This window comes from Triticum aestivum, chromosome 3D, assembly GCF_018294505.1.
Source record: "Triticum aestivum cultivar Chinese Spring chromosome 3D, IWGSC CS RefSeq v2.1, whole genome shotgun sequence".
Lineage (NCBI taxonomy): Eukaryota > Viridiplantae > Streptophyta > Magnoliopsida > Poales > Poaceae > Triticum > Triticum aestivum.
Genome location: NC_057802.1, coordinates 512,937,428 through 512,961,208, shown reverse-complemented (window position 1 = coordinate 512,961,208; position 23,781 = coordinate 512,937,428). Strand labels below are relative to the sequence as shown.

General features: G+C 44.2%; 2 protein-coding genes across 2 annotated transcripts; one reads left to right on the top strand and one right to left on the bottom strand.

Annotated features, from left to right (window-relative positions):
* Positions 1–11,559: 11,559 nt before the first annotated feature.
* On the top strand, positions 11,560–18,422 carry LOC123080097 (signal recognition particle subunit SRP72). Its single transcript, XM_044502976.1, has 6 exons — positions 11,560–11,790; positions 11,889–12,025; positions 13,304–13,683; positions 13,939–14,035; positions 14,144–14,431; positions 17,263–18,422. The coding sequence occupies exons 1-6, from the start codon at positions 11,661–11,663 to the stop codon at positions 18,220–18,222; spliced, it is 1,992 nt and encodes a 663-aa protein (XP_044358911.1). The 5' UTR covers positions 11,560–11,660; the 3' UTR covers positions 18,223–18,422.
* Positions 18,423–19,631: 1,209 nt separating this feature from the next.
* On the bottom strand, positions 19,632–22,554 carry LOC123080096 (nucleolin). The gene is made up of 10 exons (XM_044502975.1): positions 22,244–22,554; positions 21,619–21,646; positions 21,411–21,475; positions 21,239–21,293; positions 21,068–21,107; positions 20,854–20,960; positions 20,711–20,750; positions 20,461–20,621; positions 20,162–20,380; positions 19,632–20,070 (listed from the first exon to the last, which is right to left on the bottom strand). The coding sequence occupies exons 1-10, from the start codon at positions 22,552–22,554 to the stop codon at positions 19,921–19,923; spliced, it is 1,176 nt and encodes a 391-aa protein (XP_044358910.1). The 3' UTR covers positions 19,632–19,920.
* Between the last annotated feature and the right edge of the window lie 1,227 nt (positions 22,555–23,781).

Genomic DNA, 23,781 nt, shown 5'->3' with positions numbered 1-23,781 from the left:
CAGGCCGACCCGTTACTCATATGGGCCAAAACGTGGGCCTATAATCATCTTGGGCCATTAGCAGGTCTAAACCTATAGTAGTTTCCCGCCTTTAACAGGCCATGGGCTACATATTTACTGTAGTGACACTGGGCTTCCTACGGGCCGTAGAAACAATGTGCCTTCTATGGTCCGTAGAAACAATGGGCCTTCTACGGGCCGTAGAAACAATGGGCCTTCTACGGGCCGTATCATCAGTGGGCCTTAGACGGGCCGTATGATCGATTGGCCAAACATGGGCCAAAAACAGACCGCATTATGGCCGTAAACGGGCTAGAGTTGGAGTCGTCCGTTCATGGGCCGACCATAACGGGCCGTCGTTAATAGGCCGTATTTGATGACGCTATGAAAACGGCCCAACGTATTAACGGGCCACAAACGGGCCGACTGTAACCATGGGTTGAATTTGGCCCACGAGCAGAAAATGGCAGTAACGGGCCGTAAGTAACCGAATGCTGGAAATGAGCCCAAGAATAAATGGGCCATGAGAAGGTCGAAAGATAACATGGGCTGGAAACGGCCCAACGGAATAATGGGTCGTTAATGGGTATAAAGTGATACACTGTTCATTACGGGCCAGTTTCACCACGGGCCGTTAATGGGTCGATGGTTACTAAGGGCCTCATATGGGCCGAAAGACGTCATGGGCCATACATGGGCCGGAAGTTAAAACAGGCTGGAATTATATTGGATGGCCCAGATGATGCTACTGGGCCTAATTCGGATAGGTCGTAAACGGGACCTGGGTTAGCGGGCTGTAAATGGGCTATATGCGAACAGGCCGTTAACAGGCTTGCCGTGGGCCAGCCCACCACCTTTTGACCAAGTCAAACGGGCCGGCCTTTTCACAGGAATGGGCCTCTGTTGGGTCGTGCCATGTGTCGACGTATCATAGGCGCTTTGGGTCCAATGAGTGGATGACATCTGTCCCAACGGTGAGCCGACACGTGTTTCCTCCAGCCAATGATGATTTTACACGTGGAAAATCCCCATTGGTCGGGGCTGTTAACGGGTTATCGGATCCAAAACCGGACCCGATAGCTTAACGGCGTTCCGTTACGATGGATGCCACGTGTCGGTCACCCTTGACGAAAGCATTTCTGTGACGCGCGATTTATCGTCATGGAAGTGGACACTTCCGTGATGATAATTTTGGTAATGTCATGGAACACTTCTACGACAGCACAGGTATGACTATCTTGATTCTGTCATAAATTTGTCATGGATGTACATGCATGATAGAAAACATGACCTACTGTGACAAACACGTATCATCACGGAAGTGTATATTTTTTTGTAGTGAAGTGAGTGGGAGGAAAGTAGAACTTGATGAGGTAACTGTTGATACGTCTCCAACATATCTATAATTTTTTATTGTTCCATGCTATTATATTATCTGTTTGGGATGTTTAATGGGCTTTAATATGTTCTTTTATATTATTTTTGTGACTAACCTATTAACCGAAGGCCCAGTGCCAGTTTCTGTTTTTTCCTATTTCAGTGTTTTGCAGAAAAGGAATACCAAACGAAATCAAAACAGAATGAAACCTTCGCGATGATCTTTCTTGGAACGAAAGTAATCCAGAAGACTTGGAGTTGAAGTCTGGAACACCGCGAGGCGGCCACGAGGCAGGAGGGCGCGCCCCCACCCTCGTGGGCCCCACGGAGCTCCACCGACGTGCTTCTTTTGCCTATATATAATCTTATACCCTAAAAACATCAGGGGGAGCCACGAAACCACTTTTTCACCGCCGCAACCTTCTGTACCTGTGAGATCCCATCTTGGGGCCTTTTTCGGCGATCTGCCGGAGGGGGAATCGATCACGGAGGGCTTCTACATCAACACCATAGCCTCTCCGATGATGTGTGAGTAGTTTACCACAGACCTTCGGGTCCATAGTTATTAGCTAGATGGCTTCTTCTCTCTCTTTGGTTCTCAATATAAAGTTCTCCTCGATGTTCTTGGAGATCTATTTGATGTAATACTCTTTTGCGGTGTGTTTGCCGAGATCCGATGAATTGTGGATTTATGATCAAGTTTATCTATGAATAATATTTGGTTCTTCTCTGAATTCTTATATGCATGATTTGATATCTTTGCAAGTCTCTCTGAATTATCGGTTTAGTTTGGCCTACTAGATTGATCTTTCTTGCAATGGGAGAAGTGCTTAGCTTTGGGTTCAATCTTGCGGTGTCCTTTCCCAGTGATAGTAGGGGCAGCAAGGCACGTATTGTATTGTTGCCATCGAGGATAAAAATATGGGGTTTATATCATATTGTTTGAGTTTATCCCTCTACATCATGTCATCTTGCTTAATGTGTTACTCTGTTCTTATGAACTTAATACTCTAGATGCATGCTGGATAGCGGTCGATGTGTGGAGTAATAGTAGTAGATGCAGAATCGTTTCGATCTACTTGACACGGACGTGATGCCTATATTCATGATCATTGCCTAGATATTCTCATAACTATGCGCTCTTCTATCAATTGCTCGGCAGTAATTTGTTCACCCACCGTAATATATGCTATCTTGAGAGAAGCCACTAGTGAAACCTATGGCCCCCGGGTCTCTTTCTTATTATATTGCATCTCTTTTATTTACATCGCATCTCGTTTACTATTTTGCAATCTTTACTTTCCAATCTATACAACAAAAATACCAAAAATATTTATCTTACTATCTTTATTAGATCTCACTTTTGCGAGTGACCGTGAAGGGACTGACAACCCCTTTATCGCGTTGGTTGCAAGGTTCATGATTGTTTGTGCAGGTACTAGGTGACTTGCGTGTTATCTCCTACTGGAATGATACCTTGGTTCTAAAAAACCGAGGGAAATACTTACGCTACTTTGCTGCATCACCCTTTCCTCTTCAAGGGAAAACCAACACATGCCCAAGAGATAGCAACTGTACCTGCTCCCTTATTGGAAAGTAGTTCATCACAGAAATAAGTTCCTGTGACTCCTACACCAATTAGTGAGGAAGCTAATGATGATGATCATGTAACTTCAGATCAAGTTACTACCGAACCTCGTAGGTCAAACAGAGTAAGATCCGCACCAGAGTGGTACGGTAATCCTGTTCTAGAGGTCATGTTACTTGACCATGACGAACCTACAAACTATGAGGAAGCGATGATGAGCCCAGATTCCGCGAAATGGCTTGAGGCCATGAAATCTGAGATGGGATCCATGTATGAGAACAAACTGTGAACTTTGGTTGACTTGCCCGATGATCGGCAAGCCATAGAGAATAAATGGATCTTCAAGAAGAAGACTGACGCTGACGGTAATGTTACTGTCTACAAAGCTCGACTTGTTGCGAAAGGTTTTTGACAAGTTCAAGGAGTTGACTACGATGAGACCTTCTCACCCGTAGCGATGCTTAAGTCCGTCCGAATCATGTTAGCAATTGCCGCATTTTATGATTATGAAATTTGGCAAATGGATGTAAAAACTGCATTCCTGAATGGATTTCTGGAAGAAGAGTTGTACATGATGCAACCCGAGGGTTTTATTGATCCAAAGGATGCTAACAAAGTGTGCAAGCTCCAGCGATCCATTTATGGACTGGTGCAAGCATCTCGGAGTTGGAATAAACGTTTTGATAGTGTGATCAAAGCATATGGTTTTATACAAACTTTTGGAGAAGCCTGTATTTACAAGAAAGCGAGTGGGAGCTCTGTAGCATTTCTAATATTATATGTGGATGCCATATTGTTAATTGGATAAGAGTTTTTCAATGAAAGACCTCGGTGAAGCTGCTTATATATTGGGCATCAAGATCTATAGAGATAGATCAAGACGCTTAATTGGACTTTCACAAAGCACATACCTTGATAAAGTTTTGAGGAAGTTCAAAATGGATCAAGCAAAGAAAGGGTTCTTGCCTGTGTTACAAGGTGTGAAGTTGAGTCAGATTCAATGCCCGACCACTGTAGAAGATAGAGAGAAAATGAAAGTCATTCCCTATGCTTCAGCCATAGGTTCTATCATGTATGCAATGATGTGTACCAGACCCGATGTGTGCCTTGCTATTAGTTTAGCAGGGAGGTACCAAAGTAATCTAGGAGTGGATCACTGGACAGCGGTCAAGAACATCCTGAAACACCTTAAAAGGACTAAGGATATGTTTCTCGTTTATGGAGGTGACAAAGAGCTCGTCGTAAATGGTTACGTCGATGCAAGCTTTGACACTGATCCGGATGACTCTAAGTCACAAACCGGATATGTATTTATATTGAACGGTGGAGCTGTAAGTTGGTGCAGTTCTAAGCAAAGCGTCGTGGCGGGATCTACGTGTGAAGTGGAGTACATAGCTGCTTCGACAGCAACAAATGAAGGAGTCTGTATGAAGGAGTTCATATCCGATCTAGGTGTCATACCTAGTTCATCGGGTCCAATGAAAATCTTTTGTGACAATACTGGTGCAATTGCCTTGGCAAAGGAATCTAGATTTCACAAGAGAACCAAGCACATCAAGAGACGCTTCAATTCCATCCACGATCAAGTCAAGGAGGGAGACGTAGAGATTTGCAAGATACATACGGATCTGAATGTTGCAGACCCGTTGACTAAGCCTCTCTCACGAGCAAAACATGATCAGTACCAAGACTCCATGGGTGTTAGAATCATTACTGTGTAATCTAGATTATTGACTCTAGTGCAAGTGGGAGACTGAAGGAAATATGCCCTAGAGGCAATAATAAAGTTGTTATTTATATTTCCTTATATCATGATAAATGTTTATTATTCATGCTAGAATTGTATTAACCGGAAACTTAGTACTTGTGTGAATACATAGACAAACAGAGTGTCACTAGTATGACTCTACTTGACTAGCTCGTTGAATCAAAGATGGTTAAGTTTCCTAGCCATAGACATGAGTTGTCATTTGATTAACGGGATCACATCATTAGAGAATGATGTGATTGACTTGACCCATCCGTTAGCTTAGCACGATGATCGTTTAGTTTGTTGCTACTGCTTTCTTCATAACTTATACATGTTCCTATGACTATGAGATTATGCAACTCCCGAATACCGGACGAACACTTTGTGTGCTATCAAACGTCACAATCTAATTGGGTGATTATAAAGATGCTCTACAGGTGTCTCCGATGGTGATTGTTGAGTTGGCATAGATCGAGATTAGGATTTGTCACTCCGATTGTCGGAGAGGTATCTCTAGGCCCTCTCGGTAATGCACATCACTATAAGCCTTGCAAGCAATGTGACTAATGAGTTAGTTGCAGGATGATGCATTACAGAATGAGTAAAGAGACTTGCCGATAACGAGATTGAACTAGGTATTGAGATACCGACGATCGATCTCAGGCAAGTAACATACCGATGACAAAGGGAACAACGTATGTTGTTATGTGGTTTGACCGATAAAGATCTTCGTAGAATATGTGGGAGCCAATATGAACATCCAGGTTCCGCTATTGGTTATTGACCGGAGATGAGTCGTAGTCATGTCTACATAGTTCTCGAACCCGTAGGGTCCGCACGCTTAACGTTCGATGACGATCAATATTATGAGTTTATGTGTTTTGATATACCGAAGGTAGTTCGAAGTTCCGGATGTGATCACGGACATGACGAGGAGTCTCGAAATGGTCGAGACATAAAGATCGATATATTGGAAGGCTATGTTTGGACACCGGAATGGTTCCGGATGAGTTCGGGCATTTTCCGGAGTACCGGGAGGTTACAGGAACCCCCCGGGGAGTCAATGGGCCTTATTGGGCCTTAGTGGAAGAGAGGAGGAGGCGGCCAGGTGGAGGGCGCCCCCCCAAGCCCAATCCGAATTGGGGTGGGGGCCGGCCCCCCTTTCCTTCTCCCTCTCTCCCTCTTCCTTCTTCTCCTACTCCTACTAGGAAGGGGGTAAACCTACTCCTAGTGGGAGTAGGACTCCCCCCCTTGGGCGCGCCCTATGAGGGTCGGCCCTCTCCTCCTCCTCCCCTCCTTTATATACGGGGGAGGGGGGCACCCCATAGACACACAAGTTGACAGTTGTCTTAGCCATGTGCGGTGCCCCCCTCCACATAATTCCACCTCGGTCATATCGTTGTAGTGCTTAGGCGAAGCCCTGCGTCGGTAACTTCATCAACACCGTCACCACGCCGTCATGTTGACGGAACTCTCCCTCGGCCTCAGCTGGATCAAGAGTACGAGGGACGTCACCGAGCTGAACGTGTGCAGATCGCGGAGGTGTCGTGCGTTCGGTACTTGATCGGTTGGATCGCGAAGACGTTCGACTACATCAACCGCGTTACTTAACGCTTCCGCTTTCGGTCTACGAGGGTACGTGGACACACTCTCCCCGCTCATTGTTATGCATCTCCTAGATAGATCTTGCGTGATCGTAGGTATTTTTTTTGAAATACTGCGTTCCCTAACAACCACTAGACGCGTAGTGCCGTGCAGCGGAAGAAGAGTTGGGGCAGCGCGTCCGCGTGGATCGTATCCTCCTCGTCCGATCTCCCTCAAACAGCCGGTCGTCTGATCCCACGTACAAGTTCGCCGGAGCGGCGCAGGTGCACCGCCTCTAACGATATCCGCACGTGCAGGAGGAACACCGTGCGGCGGACTGCTAGGTCCGATCACACAGTCGGCGGCGAGTGGAGGTGTCTATTCGCAACACATGCAAACCCTAGTGACAGCGCCGAAGCGACCAACTCAATAAGTGTGCCGCACCTCCACTATATGTAGGCATCTGTCGCGGGCTCAACTCTTGGGCCTCACACAGATCCTAAAGCCCACAAGTCTACTCGGCCACAATCCGAATACAGCTCGGATCACATCCGACCAGTGTCCTCGGATCCGACCTCGTAGGTTCCTTCCCTTAAGCGCGCGACCCCTTAGGTTCAAGTCGGCTTGGTCGCAGTTCGTATCACCTCCGAACTGCACGGTTGGTAGCGGCCTCTAGCAAGGCATGCCGAACACCAAGCAGACTATGAAGCTGGTTAGGCGAACCTGTACAACATGTCACACTTCTGTTCCCTTTGCCACATGATATATGTTGTCGGGCTCAAGGCGAGACTGTCATCCTTGTGCTAGCCCAACCTCTTTCTCGTTCCAGTGATGCCGACCACAAATTGGATTATCTCATAATCCTTGTCGCCTGGCCATGCTTATGTTGGTCAGATCACACGAGGGGCCCAGAGTATATCTCTACTGATCGGAGGGGAAAATCCCATCTTGCTCGACCATGTCTCGCAGCATGGGTCTGGACAATCCCGAAACCTACCTTTGTAACTACCCAGTCACGAAGTAGCATTTGGTTGGCCCAAAGCAAGTCTGTCTCCATCCAGAGTACATGTGCTAGCTCAGGTCTTAGGACATAGAATGTATGTTGTACTAGAGACTCACAGATGACATATCGTTGCGTCTCATAGTTGGGTCTGTCCGACTCGGACCTTATCTTGACTCGGATCCAACTACGTCGAATCCGACCAGACCTTTCCAAGTCCATATTATCCGTTTAGCATCCAATGCTCCATGGCTAGTGAGACCAAGCCATCGACCGTGTCATATGCTAGTCTAGTCGGCTGCGCGTCCACACAGCCCTTTCGACTAGGGACCTTTTAGGACAGTCATCATACAATGCATAGTCCCACAAACAAGTCGCGTACTTGCTGATACACATCATTGATAATGTCCAAGGACTATCTTTATTCATAAACACATAGGAAATATCATCATACATGATTGCCTCTAGGGCATATCTCCAACACATGCGAGCCGGAGTAGGCTTGTGCATCACCCATAACCGTGGAGGGTCTCCTTTCACTGGTCCGGTCTCTTGCTCTCAATGATGCCATGGTTGCTAACCATCTTCAGGGCAATTTTGCTTGGACCAAATTGCCCTTGTCCACTCTCTCCTCTTTGCAGATGATCTTCTAGTTTGTGGGTAAGCCACTACTCAGGAGGCTAACATTATGGCCCAAATTATTCAACATTTTTATGCCATTTCAAGTCAAATTCCAAACTGGTCCAAATTTGTAATTAGTTTTAGTACCCGTGTTAATCGAGTTGTTATTGTTGACATTAAGAGCATTTTCATAGTTCCTGATATTAATAAAAACTTTACTCATTTGGGGCACCCTATCCTTCTCCTTGCTAAAAACAGAGTTCGTGCATATAACTTTGTTCTTGATTTTTTTGGCAAAGATTTCTACTTAAATGGCAATATGCTTTCACATGTAGCTAGTATGGAACTCATAAATTTGTTTGTTTTTTCCTCCAGCCCCGTCTACTATATGTTAAACATTTTGTTCACTAAAAAAGTTCTTGCCAAGCTCACTACTATTATTAAGAACTTTCGGTGGACATGAATCAGGGAAAGCAATTCGACCAGAAGTATTTTGTTTTAGAGCATGAAGGATATTTGCACCTCTAAGCAAGAAGGGGATGGGTATTAGGAATCTCCAAGCCATTGATGAAGGTCTCATTCTTGTTGCTGCTTGAAGACCTTCTAGCTCTCTCAGTTCCCATTAGTATCTTGTCCTCAAATCCAAAAAAATTGTTGAATTCATTCATTTGGACAACCATTTCCACTACGCAAAAAATTGTCGTCTGGTCTTTCGTTCTCAAAACGATGTACTCCCTCCGTCCAAAAAAACTTGTCAGACAAATGGATAAAAATGGATGTATCTATAACTAAAATACGTCTAGATACATTCATTTTTCCGACAAGTATTTCCGCACAAAGGGAGTATAAATTAATAGCTCATTCCTTCTACCAAATTACTTAAGGGAATATATCTCTTTGGAGTAATCCTTAGTGTTCATCCTGGGCAACTTTTCGTAGCCATCTCATCATTCAGTCCCCTGACTTCATTTATCCTACTCAGGTCAAGTATCTTTGGCTCCCAGGACATTTTTCCTCAAACAACAATCTTATCACACTCTTGTTTCAAGAACCATTGGCCTCTACCATTATGCAATCCACTATTATTCAAGATGGCTGCCGTAATATTCTTTTCTGGGATCTTACTCGAAAAGGGAATGCACTTCCAAGTCCACTTACAAATTATGCTTGCAGGATATTCACAACCATCCGAGGAATAATCCTACACAGATTTCTTTGCAGGTTAACGAACTTCTTAAACAGGTCTGGAAGCAGAAGATGATGGCACCTCAAGTCTAAACTTTTGCTTGGAGGCTTCTTCAAGAAGCACTTTCCCACAGGTTTGAGAGATGGCCGTTTTTCTGTTCACATGTCTAAATTGTGTTGTAAATGTGGTAAAGATGAAAAATAAAATGCATCTTTTCTTTCTTTGTGATTTTGCTAGAGTAGCTTGGTTTGGTCATCTTTGGTACATTAAATCCAATCTTTTGGTTCAAAACCATTCCACCGTGCAAAGTGTTATTCTTAGCATGCTTAATATGAAGCACCCACATGCTTCGATACACAACATTTTAAAATTTATGTGGCGCATTTGGAAATCTAGGATTGATTGTCTCTTTGCTAGTTGCAACTCTCTCCCTAGTCACATGGCAAAAAATGCTTTGACTGACTAAATAGCGCTTTACTACATACTTTTGATCTAGAGCTGGTTGTTAATCGTGCTTATAAACAGGTGGTAAACAATGAAATGCCTACACAAAGCCGTACCCTCATGACTATTTTTGCTCCGATGCGACTTTTAAAAGTATAAAAAATTACATGTCTACTCCATGAAACATCTGCCTACAGATATTGGAGTTTTTCTTAAAAAAATTCTGAGTCAAACAAAAGTAAACGTGCAGATTCAAGTCTATGCTCCGATCACTAACTCGCCTCTACAAGAAGAAGCTCTTGCTCTTCTTATTGCAGCCCAGGTCGCCCATCGGCTTCAGATTTCTCAGCCTACATTTCCCGCAGATTGCCTCTACTTAGCTAAAGCGCGACAGATACAAGCATTTCGGCTGCTTCTACTCCTTGGACCATCATGAATACTCTTGCTGATTTCTTCTCCTTTACTCAAGATCTCCAAGCACAGGTGTATCACATATCGAGAGATTAATGACATATCTCATAACGTTGCTCACCAGGTTCTAAGGAGTGCTTCATAACCTGATATTAGTTGTTGGACGCCGATAACTGCCACACGTGTGGGCGTTAAGGAATCTGCCCACACGTTCTGTGTGCTGCCTAAGAGGACCAACCCACACGTCTGTGTGTGGGCAAAACAACTAGCGCCCACACGCCTTTTTTTTCCCTCCCGGTCCCTCTTACACACGTGCGTGTGGGCGAAATAGATAACGCCCACACGCCCGGTACGTCAGGCCTCGTACCTCGTGGTCCCGCACGCCCCACGTGACACTTTACCGCGCGCCCCGCAGTTGCCATGGGCCGGACCCTTGTCCATGTCGTTTAAGTGCAGTTGCCATGTCGGACAACTACAGTTGCCATGTCGGACAACTACAGTTGCCATGTCTGCTCAACTGCAGTTGCCATCTCAGGTCACAGTTTCAGATTGCCTTTTTTGGACAACTACAGCTGTTGCCATGTGTGGTCTGGTCTACTGCAGTTGCCATGATTTCAAAACTTTAGGACTTGCCACCTACTAACACTAGGCAGTTGCCATGTAGCGCAACAAAAAAAGGCATGGAAAAAAACATGTTCGGGTAAAAGAGAGAGTTGCCATGTGCTCACAAGCACGCTAGGGCAGTTGCCATTTAAAAAGAAAGAGTTGCCATCTGCTTACGTGCACGCTAGGGCAGTTTGTCATGTACCATGCAAAACATATGGCAACTGACATGTTCGGTAAAAAAAAGAGAGAGTTGCCATCTGCTTGCAATCACACTAGGGCAGTTGCCATGTACACTGCAAAACGCATGGCAACTGGCAGCTTGGGTGTGGGAGAGGAGGCGGGCGTGTGAGCGAGATGGCAAACGCCCACACACCAGCCCTCGTGCGTGACTGAAAACTGGTGTGTGGGCGAACTGCTAAACGCCCACACACCGGCCCCTCCGTGTGGTAAAACGGATGTGTGGGCGACCTCTCTCACACATCATACACGCGAGTTGTCCTACGTGGCATACAAAATCAGCTAATTCGTGTCAAGATTCGTGCAGAAGTTACTGGACGATGATGGAGGCGTGTGGGTGAGTTGGCTAACGCCCACATGTGTGGGCGTTACACTTTTCGTAGTTGTTTTGCCTAAGTAGCTCACCAAAACTTGTCTTACCCTATAGTTTATCTTCTTTCTAATTTTATTTTTCAGGGCTATGTACTTTTTGTTGTAAGATGCCTACCGAGTTGAATAAAATTTGGTGTTTTGTGCGACTTTCTCTGTTAATATTTTATTATTTGGAAAGGGACGAAGATTGACACACTCTCAGAACAATGTAGCGGGGCCATCATTGTTCAGACTTCCGAATGCATTATACTACGTATATATGTCTGGATTCAAAACCTGAAACAGGAAATAAATCTGAATTTGATCAGACCAGGACACCGTACGATTTTCTGCGAAAAAGAATCCCAATGAGAAGGAAAAGGAGCGGTTTACTAAATAAGAACAGAAAGGGGGACGGATTTGTGAAAAATAAACAACTTGTCGCCCTGGGGGTTTTCCTCGCAGCCTCCGCCCTCCTCGTGAGCCATCTCCCCCCGACCTCCCGATGCCGCCCAAATCTAAGGCCGCGGCCGCCGCCGCCGCCGAGCCGGTCTCCGTGGAGGACCTCTTCACGGCGCTCCACCGCCACATCGAGGCCGGCGAGTTCCCCCAGGCGGTCAAGGTCGCCGACCAAGGTCAGGCACCAAACCTCCCCCCTCCCCCTCTCTGCCCTACGCGCCCCCGGTGTTCTGCCCTACTCAGCACTGATACATACACGCCTGCAATTCTGCAGTTCTCGCGGCGTCTCCGGGCGACGAGGACGCGGTGCGATGCAAGGTTGTGGCGCACATCAAGTCCGACGCGACGGACAAGGCGCTCGCGGCCATCCGCGCCGCCGAGCGCCTCCCCATCGATCTCAGCTACTACAAGGTGACGCGAGCTGATCCTCTCTCTCCCGTGGTAGTTGCGCTGGATCTGTTTGTGTGGGGACTTGGTTTCGTGACTGCGTGGATCGGTAGTAGGCTGCGGTTTTAGGATCTAGTACTAGTAGTAGCCAGATCCGTTTGTGCTTATGCCCGAAGGTAAAATCTGGCGATCTGGGTGAGTAAACGGAAAGTTTGTGAAGCAATTCACCTTTGAAGCTTCCAGTGTCAAATTTAGTTCAGCCTTATGCTGTCAACTCTGCATATGAAGTATTTTCTTGGAGAACAACATTGCATAGCAAAAGTGTGCCATCGAGATTTGTATTGCGGCATGATTGTGGGCTTGTTTCGTACTACTTTTTCTTAGAGAAAATTGTTTCATACTACTGACCAAATCCACGTGCACTTGTTCACTTGCAATGCATACTATTCCAGGGGAGGGAAGGGAAAGTTTTGTGAAAGGTTGATTGGGGTATGGCAAGAACCTATGGCACTGCAAGCTAAATATGTGTGCTGAAGCATTTTTTCCATTATGCTTCTCTTAACTTCAGTTTAGAATTTGAGGTTCCAATGAGTACAAAATGTCCATCATTGCATGAGCCTTTATACAATTCTCTTTTCTTTGTCTGTTCTGACACTGAGCAGCTGTAACTATTTCTCAGGTCAGACTGTTATGCTAAACACGGTCTTTGGCACCTTAATTGATAATAATTGCCATCCACTTTTCAAATCTTGACATGGTCACCTCTTTTGATTTCTTGTATGGCTTTATGATCTACCATACTTTGTGTGAAGAATTAGGTGACGATGTTTTATTCACCAATGAATGCAGCCTAGTTGATAGCTAGTTTGGCAAAGTGTTTTATTATTCACCAAATTTTTAGAGTAGATAGAAGTAGAATTGTCGATGAACTAAGATTGTATTCGATTCTCAATTTAGTGCTGATCTTTGTCATTGGGATCCTTACTTTCCATACTTTGTGTGAAGCATTAGGTGACGATGTTTTATTCACCAATGAATGCAGCCTAGTTGATGGCTAGTTTGATAAAGTGTTTTATTCACCTATTTTGTAGAGTAGATAGAAGTAGAGTTGTCGATGAACTAAGATTGTATTCGACTCTCAATGAACTGCTGATCTTTGACATTGGGATCCTTACTTTCCTATTGTTTTTTTCTTATTTGAATTGTTCTATACATTTCGAAGACTGAGGACATTATATTCACTGGCTATAAAATAATAATATGTGCAAATGTGCTTAGTACTACTTCTATATCTATGTTCAGGCATACTGCTACTACAGGCAAAACAAATTGCAAGAAGCTCTGGATATATTGAATGGTCAAGAAGAAACAGCTGCTGTTCTCCAGCTGGAATCCCAGATCTATTACCGATTAGGAAGAATGAATGATTGCATGAGTAGCTATGAGAAGCTCCAGAAGTTCAAGGTTGACTCAATAGATCTAAAGATAAATATCATCGCTGCTCTAGTTGCTGGTGGAAGGGCTTCTGAAGTACAGGTAGCCATGAAGGCGCAAAAGGTTGATCTTACCACTAGAGCACTCAGAGATACAAGGAGCTTCGAGCTTGCATATAATTCAGCTTGCACCTTGATAGAAAATAAGAAGTATTCAGAAGCTAAAGAGCAGCTGGACTTGGCGAAAAGGTAAATTTTCTGGTGAACTATTCGCTCACTGAAATGATAATCCAGTGAACACCAATTCTCCGGTAATATTAGAGGCTTGGCAATCATGAAATATTTTATTATTAGGTCATAGTTCCAAGTTGTTTCACTCTTTCCCATAATCTTAGGTTTCTATTTATGGATAGACCACTCAACTAAGAAAGTTATGCAACGCCATTGGCCAGTCTATTAAGCTCCTACAGTTAGCTATACTTTAATTTCTTATTTTATTTGCAGAATCGGGAAAGAGGAGCTTATGGTGGAAGATTACGCAGAAGATGAGATTGAGTATGAATTAGCTCCTGTGTCTGTTCAACTTGCTTATGTACAGCAGGTACCTAAATCTGGTTCAGTTCTCTCTATTCCGAACTTTATTGAATCGTATTAACGTCTTATCTTATTTTGAGCTACAAGTACTTAACTTCCCTGTTTGTATTTTCAGCTACAAGGACAGACTCAAGAAGCCATGGAAACCTATGCCAATATGATAAACAAGAAATCAGGAGACCCCTCATCACTTGCCGTGGCAACAACCAACCTTATTTCAATAAAAGGTACAAAGGATGTTGCTGACGGCCTGAGGAAACTTGACCGGCTTGTCGAGAAGTCGACGGCGCCGAACCAGCTGCAACTGATCGAGAGCCTTGAATTCAAGTTATCTTCAAGGCAAAAAGAAGCCCTATACTCTGCTCGTGTTCTTTTGCTCCTCCATGCAAATAAAATTGATCAGGTTTGCATATTTGATCCATTTCCTGTTTACCTATTTCTGTATTAAATTTAATGTTTGTTTTCATCTATTCTAACTTTTATTTGCTGTACTTGTGAGACATTTATATTTTCTTTCAGTGAGCTCATGTTGAATTTTAGCTATAGTGGCATGAGTCACATTGATTGTAGTTGGGGAACCAGTGAGAAATAATTTTTTCACTGAAAACTAGTGGAAAGGTCTGCTTGATTGGTTAAATCAACATCATTGGCCTCACTTAACCTTTTAGTAAGGAGGGAATTGCACAGGGGATCCTAGGTGCTGCACCCCTCTACATCTCCACCATGCACCTGCATTTAGATTCGAAATGTATAGTACGCGTGTTGTGTATAGTTCTCCGTATCACTTAATTGTAGCAAACATATCTCCGTGTATATGCATGTCCTTTTTGCAGCGTCGGTCCCACCAGTGGGATAGATGCTGTTCTGTGCTCCCACCCAGATCTTCTCTGCTTAATACATAGTTAACGGTTAATCTGATGTGAGGTTAGCGTTCCAGGTAGCACCAAAGTACTGGTCTGTGCTGTAATCCTGTCCCCCCCTAATATATATGTGCTTTTTGATTGTGATATTTGATTTTTCTATATTTTTGCACTGGATTGTTATCTTATCTGCCAGCTCACATGTTATGTTCTTGTTAGAAAAAGTGAATTTTCATTCAAATCTGTGTGCCCAACTTCTCTGGACAGTTATCCATGCTCCCATGTTAGCTGCAAATTAATACTCCTGTCATCCTTCCTGTCTGCTAATACATCAATGGATTTACTGTCACATGCCTGGGATTTTCGACATACATTAATCCTGCTAAATGTTATAATCGTCGCCACCTGGTCATCTTCAGCTTATTTCACATCTTACCTACATTTCTTTTCTCCATTATGTTTTGTTCTCTGCAATCTTGCAACCAACTTTTGTTTTAACTACAACTTGCATCCAACTTGCTTTTCTAACTGAATTATGCTCCCAAGTTTTCTATGAATTAACATTCTCGTCTCAAATCATAACTGCTTCCTAAAAATGAGTTATGTTGTTTTCTTTTCCAGTTCACTCCCATAAATGAATGTTGAGCACAACGTGCCCGAATCCCAGAGACACACTCTCTGCACCATCTGCCACCTGCAAGCCCCACACCCTTGTATTTAACTACACCGTGCTGCTCCTCCTCATTTCAAGCCACTCCATCTCCTTCCTCTTAACATATGAACCAACTGTTATCATCCGTTCTTAGTAGTCTAATCATTGAAGGGCACTCTGTACGAATAGATGATGTGTTTTGTTTAATTGGCTTACCCTGATAACACGAAAACGGAAACTTTCTCAAAATACTGAAACAATATATACAACTCCGTCATTAGAAAAATATAAATTGAAATGAGGAGAAATGTGAAACAAAAATGTACTCACATCGCAGTTGCATAGGAATTCTTTCATTGATTTCACACCCTTAACATTGTTCCTGCTCTTACCATACCTGATACCAAAACCACACTCCCAGGAGTGCAGATTGTAGAAATCATAAGGTTCCAAAATTGAATCAAATGTAAGTCCAATTGCAGGAGCAACAACAGCTTTAGTTTTCCTTTCAGCAAATCCACGAAAAGCACTCTCTAAGGCAGTGATCCGTTCGCACTGGCTGCCCTTTCATCCAGCTTTGCTCCATGCCTTTGCCTGTTAAAGTCTTACACATTAAACAACCTGATAGCTTTACGTAATTCCTACCTTTTACTAGTTACAACAATCTTGTTAATATGCCACTAGAAATACAGCAACGACAAATGAATATTAATAATTGGAACAAGTAATATTACCTTCGAACCCAACCGTTTTTCTCTCTTTCTACATCCATGAGATTGGCCCTCCTAGTGCCATCAGCGTCCGAATTGATATCATGGTTTCTCTAAATCTAATCTGGTGCTGTTGTTAGAGGATATCGCATCACCATCTTCATGCAGCACATCTTCTTCCTCATGCACAGGACGCAGAGGAGTCCTCCAAAGACCCAAAACCAGTAGATTTGTCCAAAGGAACAATTGATCTGAAGAAATAGCAATCTTGAAGACTACTGCTTTGTTCAAATCATGGGGAGACTATTACTAATTCTGTACAAATCTAAACTGAAAAAATTGAGATAGGATACCAGTAGAGATTAGTTCGAAAACAACTGCCTATTCTAATACGTAGCAGTGTCTCCCATTAGCCCGACTCCACAGCAACTTCACTTCTTTCTAGATTTCTTGCCTGGATCTGTCCGGTTGATACGAGGAGTGGTCTCAACTGAAATCAAGCGACGCGAAATAAATGTTCTGTCCTAGACTGTACTAAAAGTACAGCTAACATTTAATAATGGCCCCATCTCAGCACGTATCTAACGATTGTATTTACCCGGTATGTGAGCATAAAGATGATTTATAACAATTAATGTGATCTGCCTATAGTAACGAATGCTGATGATATCAGGGGGGACAACACCTCAGCCACAAATCCTCGTCCTATTCTTACAATGTTTCATTCTGCTTAGTAACTGCACATGTTTGCATCTATTCGTGTGATTGGCTTGCAGAGGTTATCAAGTAACATAATGAAACCATTTAATGGTAACATAATGAAACCATTTAATATGAAAATTCTCATCTTATGGCAGGCTCCTTTCATTCATGCGTATTTGGACACATACATCCATTTGACATATTGTGGCTAATTTCATTATATTTCTGAGCCTAGCCTAGTGACCTATTACGTATTTATTTTTGTTTCGTTGTACATACTGACATATAGTGAGTGTGTTGTATATTTCAGGCACAAGAGTTGGTCAGTGGGCTGCTTGGTATGTTTCGAGACAGTGTGTTTCCTGTTTTACTTCAAGCTGCAGTTCATGTGAGAGAAAAGAAGGTCCCGAAAGCTGAAGAAGTTCTAAGTCGGTATGCTGAGAAGCATCCTGATAATTCTAAAGGAGTCCTCCTTGCACTTGCCCAGATTGCTGCCAATGCCAACCATTTTCAGATTGCTGCTGATTCGCTATCAAAGATATCTGACATCCAGCACATGCCTGCTACGGTTGCTACACTGGTAGCTCTAAAAGAGCGTCTAAATGACTCTAATGGCGCTGCTTCTGTGCTTGATTCTGCTATCAAGTGGTGGAAAAACGCCATGACTGAAGATAACAAGTTGGATATGTTCATGCGGGAGGCTGCTACATTTAAGCTCAACCATGGGCGTGATGAAGAGGCCTGTCAGCTGTACGAGGAACTTGTGAAGAGCTATGGAAGCACCGAAGCGTTGGCTGGGCTGGTAGCAACGTCCGCATGCACTGACCTTGCGAAAGCTGAGCAATATGAGAAGCAGCTGAAACCGTTGCCGGGTCTTCAGGGAATTGACGTAAAGAGCCTGGAGAAGACATCTGGTGCAAGGCATGTAGAGCAAGCCATGAAGGTTGATGCTCCCGAGGAAGTGAAGAAGCAAAAGGCTAAGAAGAGGAAGAGGAAGCCTAAATATCCGAAGGGATATGATCCAGCGAACCCAGGGCCACCCCCAGATCCCGAGAGATGGCTGCCCAAGAGGGAGAGGTCGACCTACCGTCCGAAGAGGAAGGATAAGAGGGCTCAGGTCAGAGGTGCTCAAGGCTCTGTGAGTAGAGAGAAGCATGATGCATCTGCTGCCAATGCCAGCGCCACCTCTTCGAAACCCACCACCTCGGCCAAGGCTCCAGAACCACCAAAGGGTTCCAACAAGTCCCGGAAGAAAAAGTCGAGGTCTTAGGCGACAAAGTTGTTATGTCACAAATTAACAGTATACAAAGGACACTGTCCATTTTAGTATCTTGACTTGATTTTTTTGTGTTATCTGCATTGGATTGCCCTGCGCTGTGCTTTTAGAACCATGTTTATGGTGACTTGAGATTCTAGACTTGTTGCAAATTTTGTTAAGGCTGTCTGACTTATCTGGTTGAAATTCCCTTCTTTCCATACTATAATAACTTTCTTTGCAATTTTATGGGCGCTCCCTCCGCTCGGCATTGATCTAGTGGCAGAGGCGCAATGCTCTCTCCGATCTGGCCTCCCCTGCAACCGGCCTCTATCTTAGTCCGCTCTGAATATTCTTGCTTCAAAATGCCTATAGGAATTAGTACTGACACCCACTGTTCTATCGTCAGGTACCTATAGAATATGAATCGGACACTAGGTTTAGGCAATGGATCATGATCGCTGATCATTAGACTTGGAGGACTTCGATGGTTTGACCTTATTTAGTTTCCTTTGTTTCTGCTCAACCGACAGACTTCTACCTGACGCATATGTACTCTATTCAAACTCGCATATTTTGGTACCATGTAAATGATCATCTTATAAAATACCAGATGTAGTGCCAATGCACGGTCATTTCTTTTCCTATCTTGCTCACAAAGAATTACTTTATGTAACAAATCCGATGCCTCCATGTAGCAGTTTTTCCTTTATCATTAGTTTTCTTCTGCTTCCGTGCTTGCTCTGTTTTGAGTATCTTCAGTTAAAAAAAGACAAATCAACAGCTACTACAAAAATATACCATATGTGAATGCGCAACGACATATTTTTCTTTATGCATTGGACTATAAGCCAAGCAGGCCTATTAGTATCATTCTAAAGATGAATACAAGAAAGGGTTCAGAGAAGAAAGGCCATGAATGTCAAGAACAAATTCTGGAGATGCTCAGTACTACGACTAGAAAAAGTTTTGTCATGGCTCCTCAATTGTTCTGGTATGTTGCTATGAACAATTTTTATTTCGCTGCCATGGAAAAACAATTTTAGCAATGGATTCATCCGCGTCCATGTGCTTGCTATTCACGACAACGAACCCAAATGATCTAAAACAAGACAGGAGCCTACCGTCCTAACCAGCACGGCCATACCAGTGCTGTTTTTACCAACGCTAGCTTCGCCAACTACCAGTATTATTTTTCCCTAAAAAAAAACTACCAGTATTGTTTGTACCACCATATGGTAACTATTTCGTTTTTGCTATGTAACTGTATCCAATAAATAAACAAGATCAAAGACAAAATGTGATGACCATGCGACAACATCAAAGGTCGTTGAGGCAGCTAATTCCTCTAAATAGGAGGCGTTGAGAACAAAGAAATTATTGGAGCTATCGTTTTCCTCTAACATTAGTAGAATTCATTGGTGTTAAGAAAAACGTCGATATAACTCAAACAACAACGTGATTATACACGGACGCGGCATACTGCCGCGCCTTCTGCCTGCTAGTAAGATACAAGGGTACTCAAGATACAACACTCATCAGCTGCAAGCAGCATTTCTAGACTACTGCTGCGACACGAGTGCTACCAACAGCTACAGGCTACAGCTACAAATTTACATTTATAATCATGCAGTTAAAACGCATACGTTATTCTAGCATATATGCACACCATATTTGCCAAGCTATTAGAATTGATCGGTTCGCGGGTTGCAACTAGTCCCTATTGTCATTCAGCAGGGAGTTGACATCCGGGGTCACCACGACATGCTGTCTTTCGATCTCCCCAAGCTGGCAGCAATGTTTCCTTCTAGTGTTCACCGCTACTGCGTGCTGCTGCATCCCGCATTCCGTGCCTGGGCTCACCTGCAATGGAAGAACCTAAACAGTGAACACCACACATATCGATATCGTGCTAGATCTTCAAGAGAACATATCGCCGAAGGCATGAACTAACATCGAACACGGCATCTCCCAGCTTCATCTTGACCTTGCCGCTCTTGTACACCAGCATCTTGCCCATGTACCCCCCTGGCAGATCATTCAGGTTGTACCCTTCTTTCACCTCCTTGACAATGGCCCTTCCGTTCCTATGAACTACAGTGGATGGTGTTCTGAGCAGAGGAAGAGATTTCGGCAACTGGAACAAGAACATCCTTGTCTTGTCGTCGTGTTCCTGTCATTCCAAATTGTGAACGAGTTATATAAGTGCCTGACAGTATCAAGGTAATTGGTGTAGGGTTCAGAGAAGCCTACGAGCAGATTGAGCTCTTTCGCTGGATGGATGGAAGATTCACATTCGATTGAGCTTGGGAGAGACTCTGGTAACTCAACATCATTGTCATCTTCTCGAACAACATTATCATCATCTTCGTCCTCGTCCTCGTCCTCGTCATCTTCATCACCGTAGAACCTTTCTGTCAACAAATGAACATTCCCATGATTATTCCTAGTGGAATGTTTTGGTCAAACGTTTGGAACGAATGAACCGAAGTCTCAGATTCACCTGGATTGGCAGGGAAGGCCCTAGGGATTTGAAGTGCCTTCTTTTGCCAAGGCAAGTACAGACCAAAGAACAAACATAAGTCATGTGCCTCTCATGACAAGGGAACTGTATACTAGTATTTTCTAACGGAGTAAGGTTGAAACCTGAGAATTTTTTGGTTGCTTCTGCTTTCCCGACTGTGCCGCTTGGAAGCTAACTCCGGCTGCAGAAGAAAGCGTCTTCGAGTCGGAATTCTGTGCCGATTGCTCATCTGCAAAGCGAATACAAATAGTGTTACAGCAAGGCTTTGCCATGTTTAAGAAAGATTGCTGATTAAAAGCTCATTTTATGTGTACTTCGCTGATCTGGTTGACCAACCTTTTATAACTCGCAAAGTTTTTGCATCTCCTCGTCCTGTCTGATAAAAAGAAAAAACAAAACAGACAGTCAGCCCCAGACAGAAAGGAACAATTGTGTCCTGAGTAAACAACCACTATATAGTACTATCAGACCCCAATCCCAATACATAATATATGACTAATCACTCACCCTCAGCGTCTTCATTAACTCTTCATCAATTGGTTTTGTCTCTTCCAGTTGCGGCCTGAAAGAGCAGATAATGTGCTTGGTAATGTAGTAAACTGTAACATGCCAGGTGAACAAAATTTGAGAGATATTGTACTAGCAGTAGCAGCTCAAATCAAGGAGAAGAGAAGTGTACTTTTGTGCAGGTGGTTTCTTTGGCTTGCGCAACGGCACTTTCGGCTTGAACTTGAGCTTCTGTGGCTATTTAATAAATTTAACAACAAGAAAACACCTATCAGTAAGATACTAATCGTGTCCAACTCAGTATTAGCCATTAAAAAGAACCAGAAGCAGAATCCTAGAACCCACCTTGTTAGGAGGACGACGACCTCTCTTGGAGGTACCTGCTGCGTCCATTTTTCTGCTTTACCCCTGTGATAAAAACATGTGGATTTGCTCAGTGTGGCCATAAGTAACATTTTTTTTTACAGAGCATCATTTGCTCTCCTGACTGTCCCTCAACTTCGGTGCTCTGCTGCCAGGCTCTGTTCTCGCTACACAGTACTACATACACAGCTACTCCGTGTCAAAAACGCTCTTATATTATGGGACAGAGGGAGTAGTAGAATTCTGGCTGCAGAAATGTAAAGGAGCAAAGCCCCGGATTCACAGGCGCGGCCAAGGGCTACCAGAATCACAGGAAGTGGCCGTTCCCCGGGCGGAGAACCGAGGAAATTGGAGGCAGGCCAGGCAGAGAGAATGGGGGAAAGCCAGACCCCCAAAATCCTCAAGCGCTGACCTAGCAAACTGGTAATCAGAATCAAGCAAGCAAGCAAAGCAAGAACCAGAAATCTTAGGAGCACGGGTATCTCGTCTAGCTAGCTCGCTCTTCTTCTCTGCACCCCATGGATTCCTCCTATTCGGCCTACAGTGAGCTCGCAGGGCAGGCGGCCAAGAAATCGAGCAAGCGGAATTCGCAGCTCCCAGAGCATAATCCTCCCCAAAATCCTAGCCCAGAAGCGCACGTACCTACCGCCGGGAGTGAGGGACAGGACCTCGAGCTCGAGCTCTTCGCCGGAGAAACGGTCGCCGCTCCGGAGCCGCAGCTGCTGTTCTTCCTCTGGATACTGCAGCTGGTGCTGAACTGCTGATGCTGCTTTGAGACGTTTGGGAGGGAAAGCCGGTGAAACATTTTTACAGTAGGCAGCACGGGCCCGCGTTCCAGTGACCCGTGGACCGAAGAGCCGGTGCACCCAGCGAGGCGGGAGAAGGTTGGCGGGAGGATCGGGTGAGACGTTCGCTCCAGGAAAGACGACGGCCGACGGGCTGCAGAGACACATGGCTTCGCAGAGAGGACACGTGTTCACTCGTGCCGTGAGCCGCACCAGAGCCGGTGATGTAAGCGGCGCAGAGGATCCGATCGGATCGCGCGCCTGTGCCGGACTTGTGGATGTGTGAAGTCCGCAGCGAAACGAACGGAGACTGACGGTGTTTATCCTCCTGGCCGGCCGGCTGGGCGATTGGTTGGTTGGGCTGCCATGTGGGACCACAGGGTCAGCGACTGAGCCAGGCTGATCTGCCTAAATAGGGATGCTTTCTTCTAGCGCGATCATTCACGAACTTAACTGATAAACAATGTATACAATGCGGAAATCCCCTTCGGTGCCCGGGCTCTGATGAGCCCGATGAACAGTACCATAATTCATAATAGAAAAAAGTGTCAAAACATTCCGAATTTTGTGTGCAAGCAAGATGTGCATGTGCGTGATGTTCGTGCAAAATTTGGTGATGTTTGGACATACGAGTAGCGCGCAGCAAAAAAGACAAATCCAGGCATGAATAGTGCTGTTTTTCAAATGTTTCTGTCAGCCCCGAATTTCTTTTTTTTTGCCACGAGCTCCTCAAATGTTCAAACTTCTCCAAATTTGGCACGGACATCACGCACTCAAGTATATTTACTCACAATTTTTTTTAGAATTTTCTGAATTTGTTTACTATTTTAAAGCATGGCACTGTTCACTCCCGGGCTCATCTGAGCCCGGGAGCCAAAACGCTGCTCTCCAATGCAATGCTCCAAGATCTCAAGAAGGCAGAGATAGTTTCAGCTGACCACATGACAACTTTTGCTTCTGAAATCTAGGAATTGTTTCAAAAATTGACTGTGTGTGTTCCTATTAGTCTACCACTATTCTTCTGTTTCAAAAGTGTTTCATTGATTCTTGATGGCTAATGATTGTTTCAATTTGTTATGTGTGCGTTTTATGATGGATCAATTTGGCCACATCCAAACAGAACATATAAATAAGATGAATCGAGCTGTCCACATCCTTTTACACTTACTGATTGATTTGAGTAATTTGAGTTTGCTGTGCATATCAATCTAGCTGATTTTTAGAGTTAATCACAATAAGTGAAATATTAACCTCAAGCCTCTTCACTAATTTTAGAGTTTATTTTTCTATCCACCTGTAGTAACGCCCGAAGTGCTTTCGGCCATAGCAATATGCGCATACAAGTGCTTGGAAGCAGGCATGTTGATTGATTTTTGGGAGACTAGCGTGCACGAA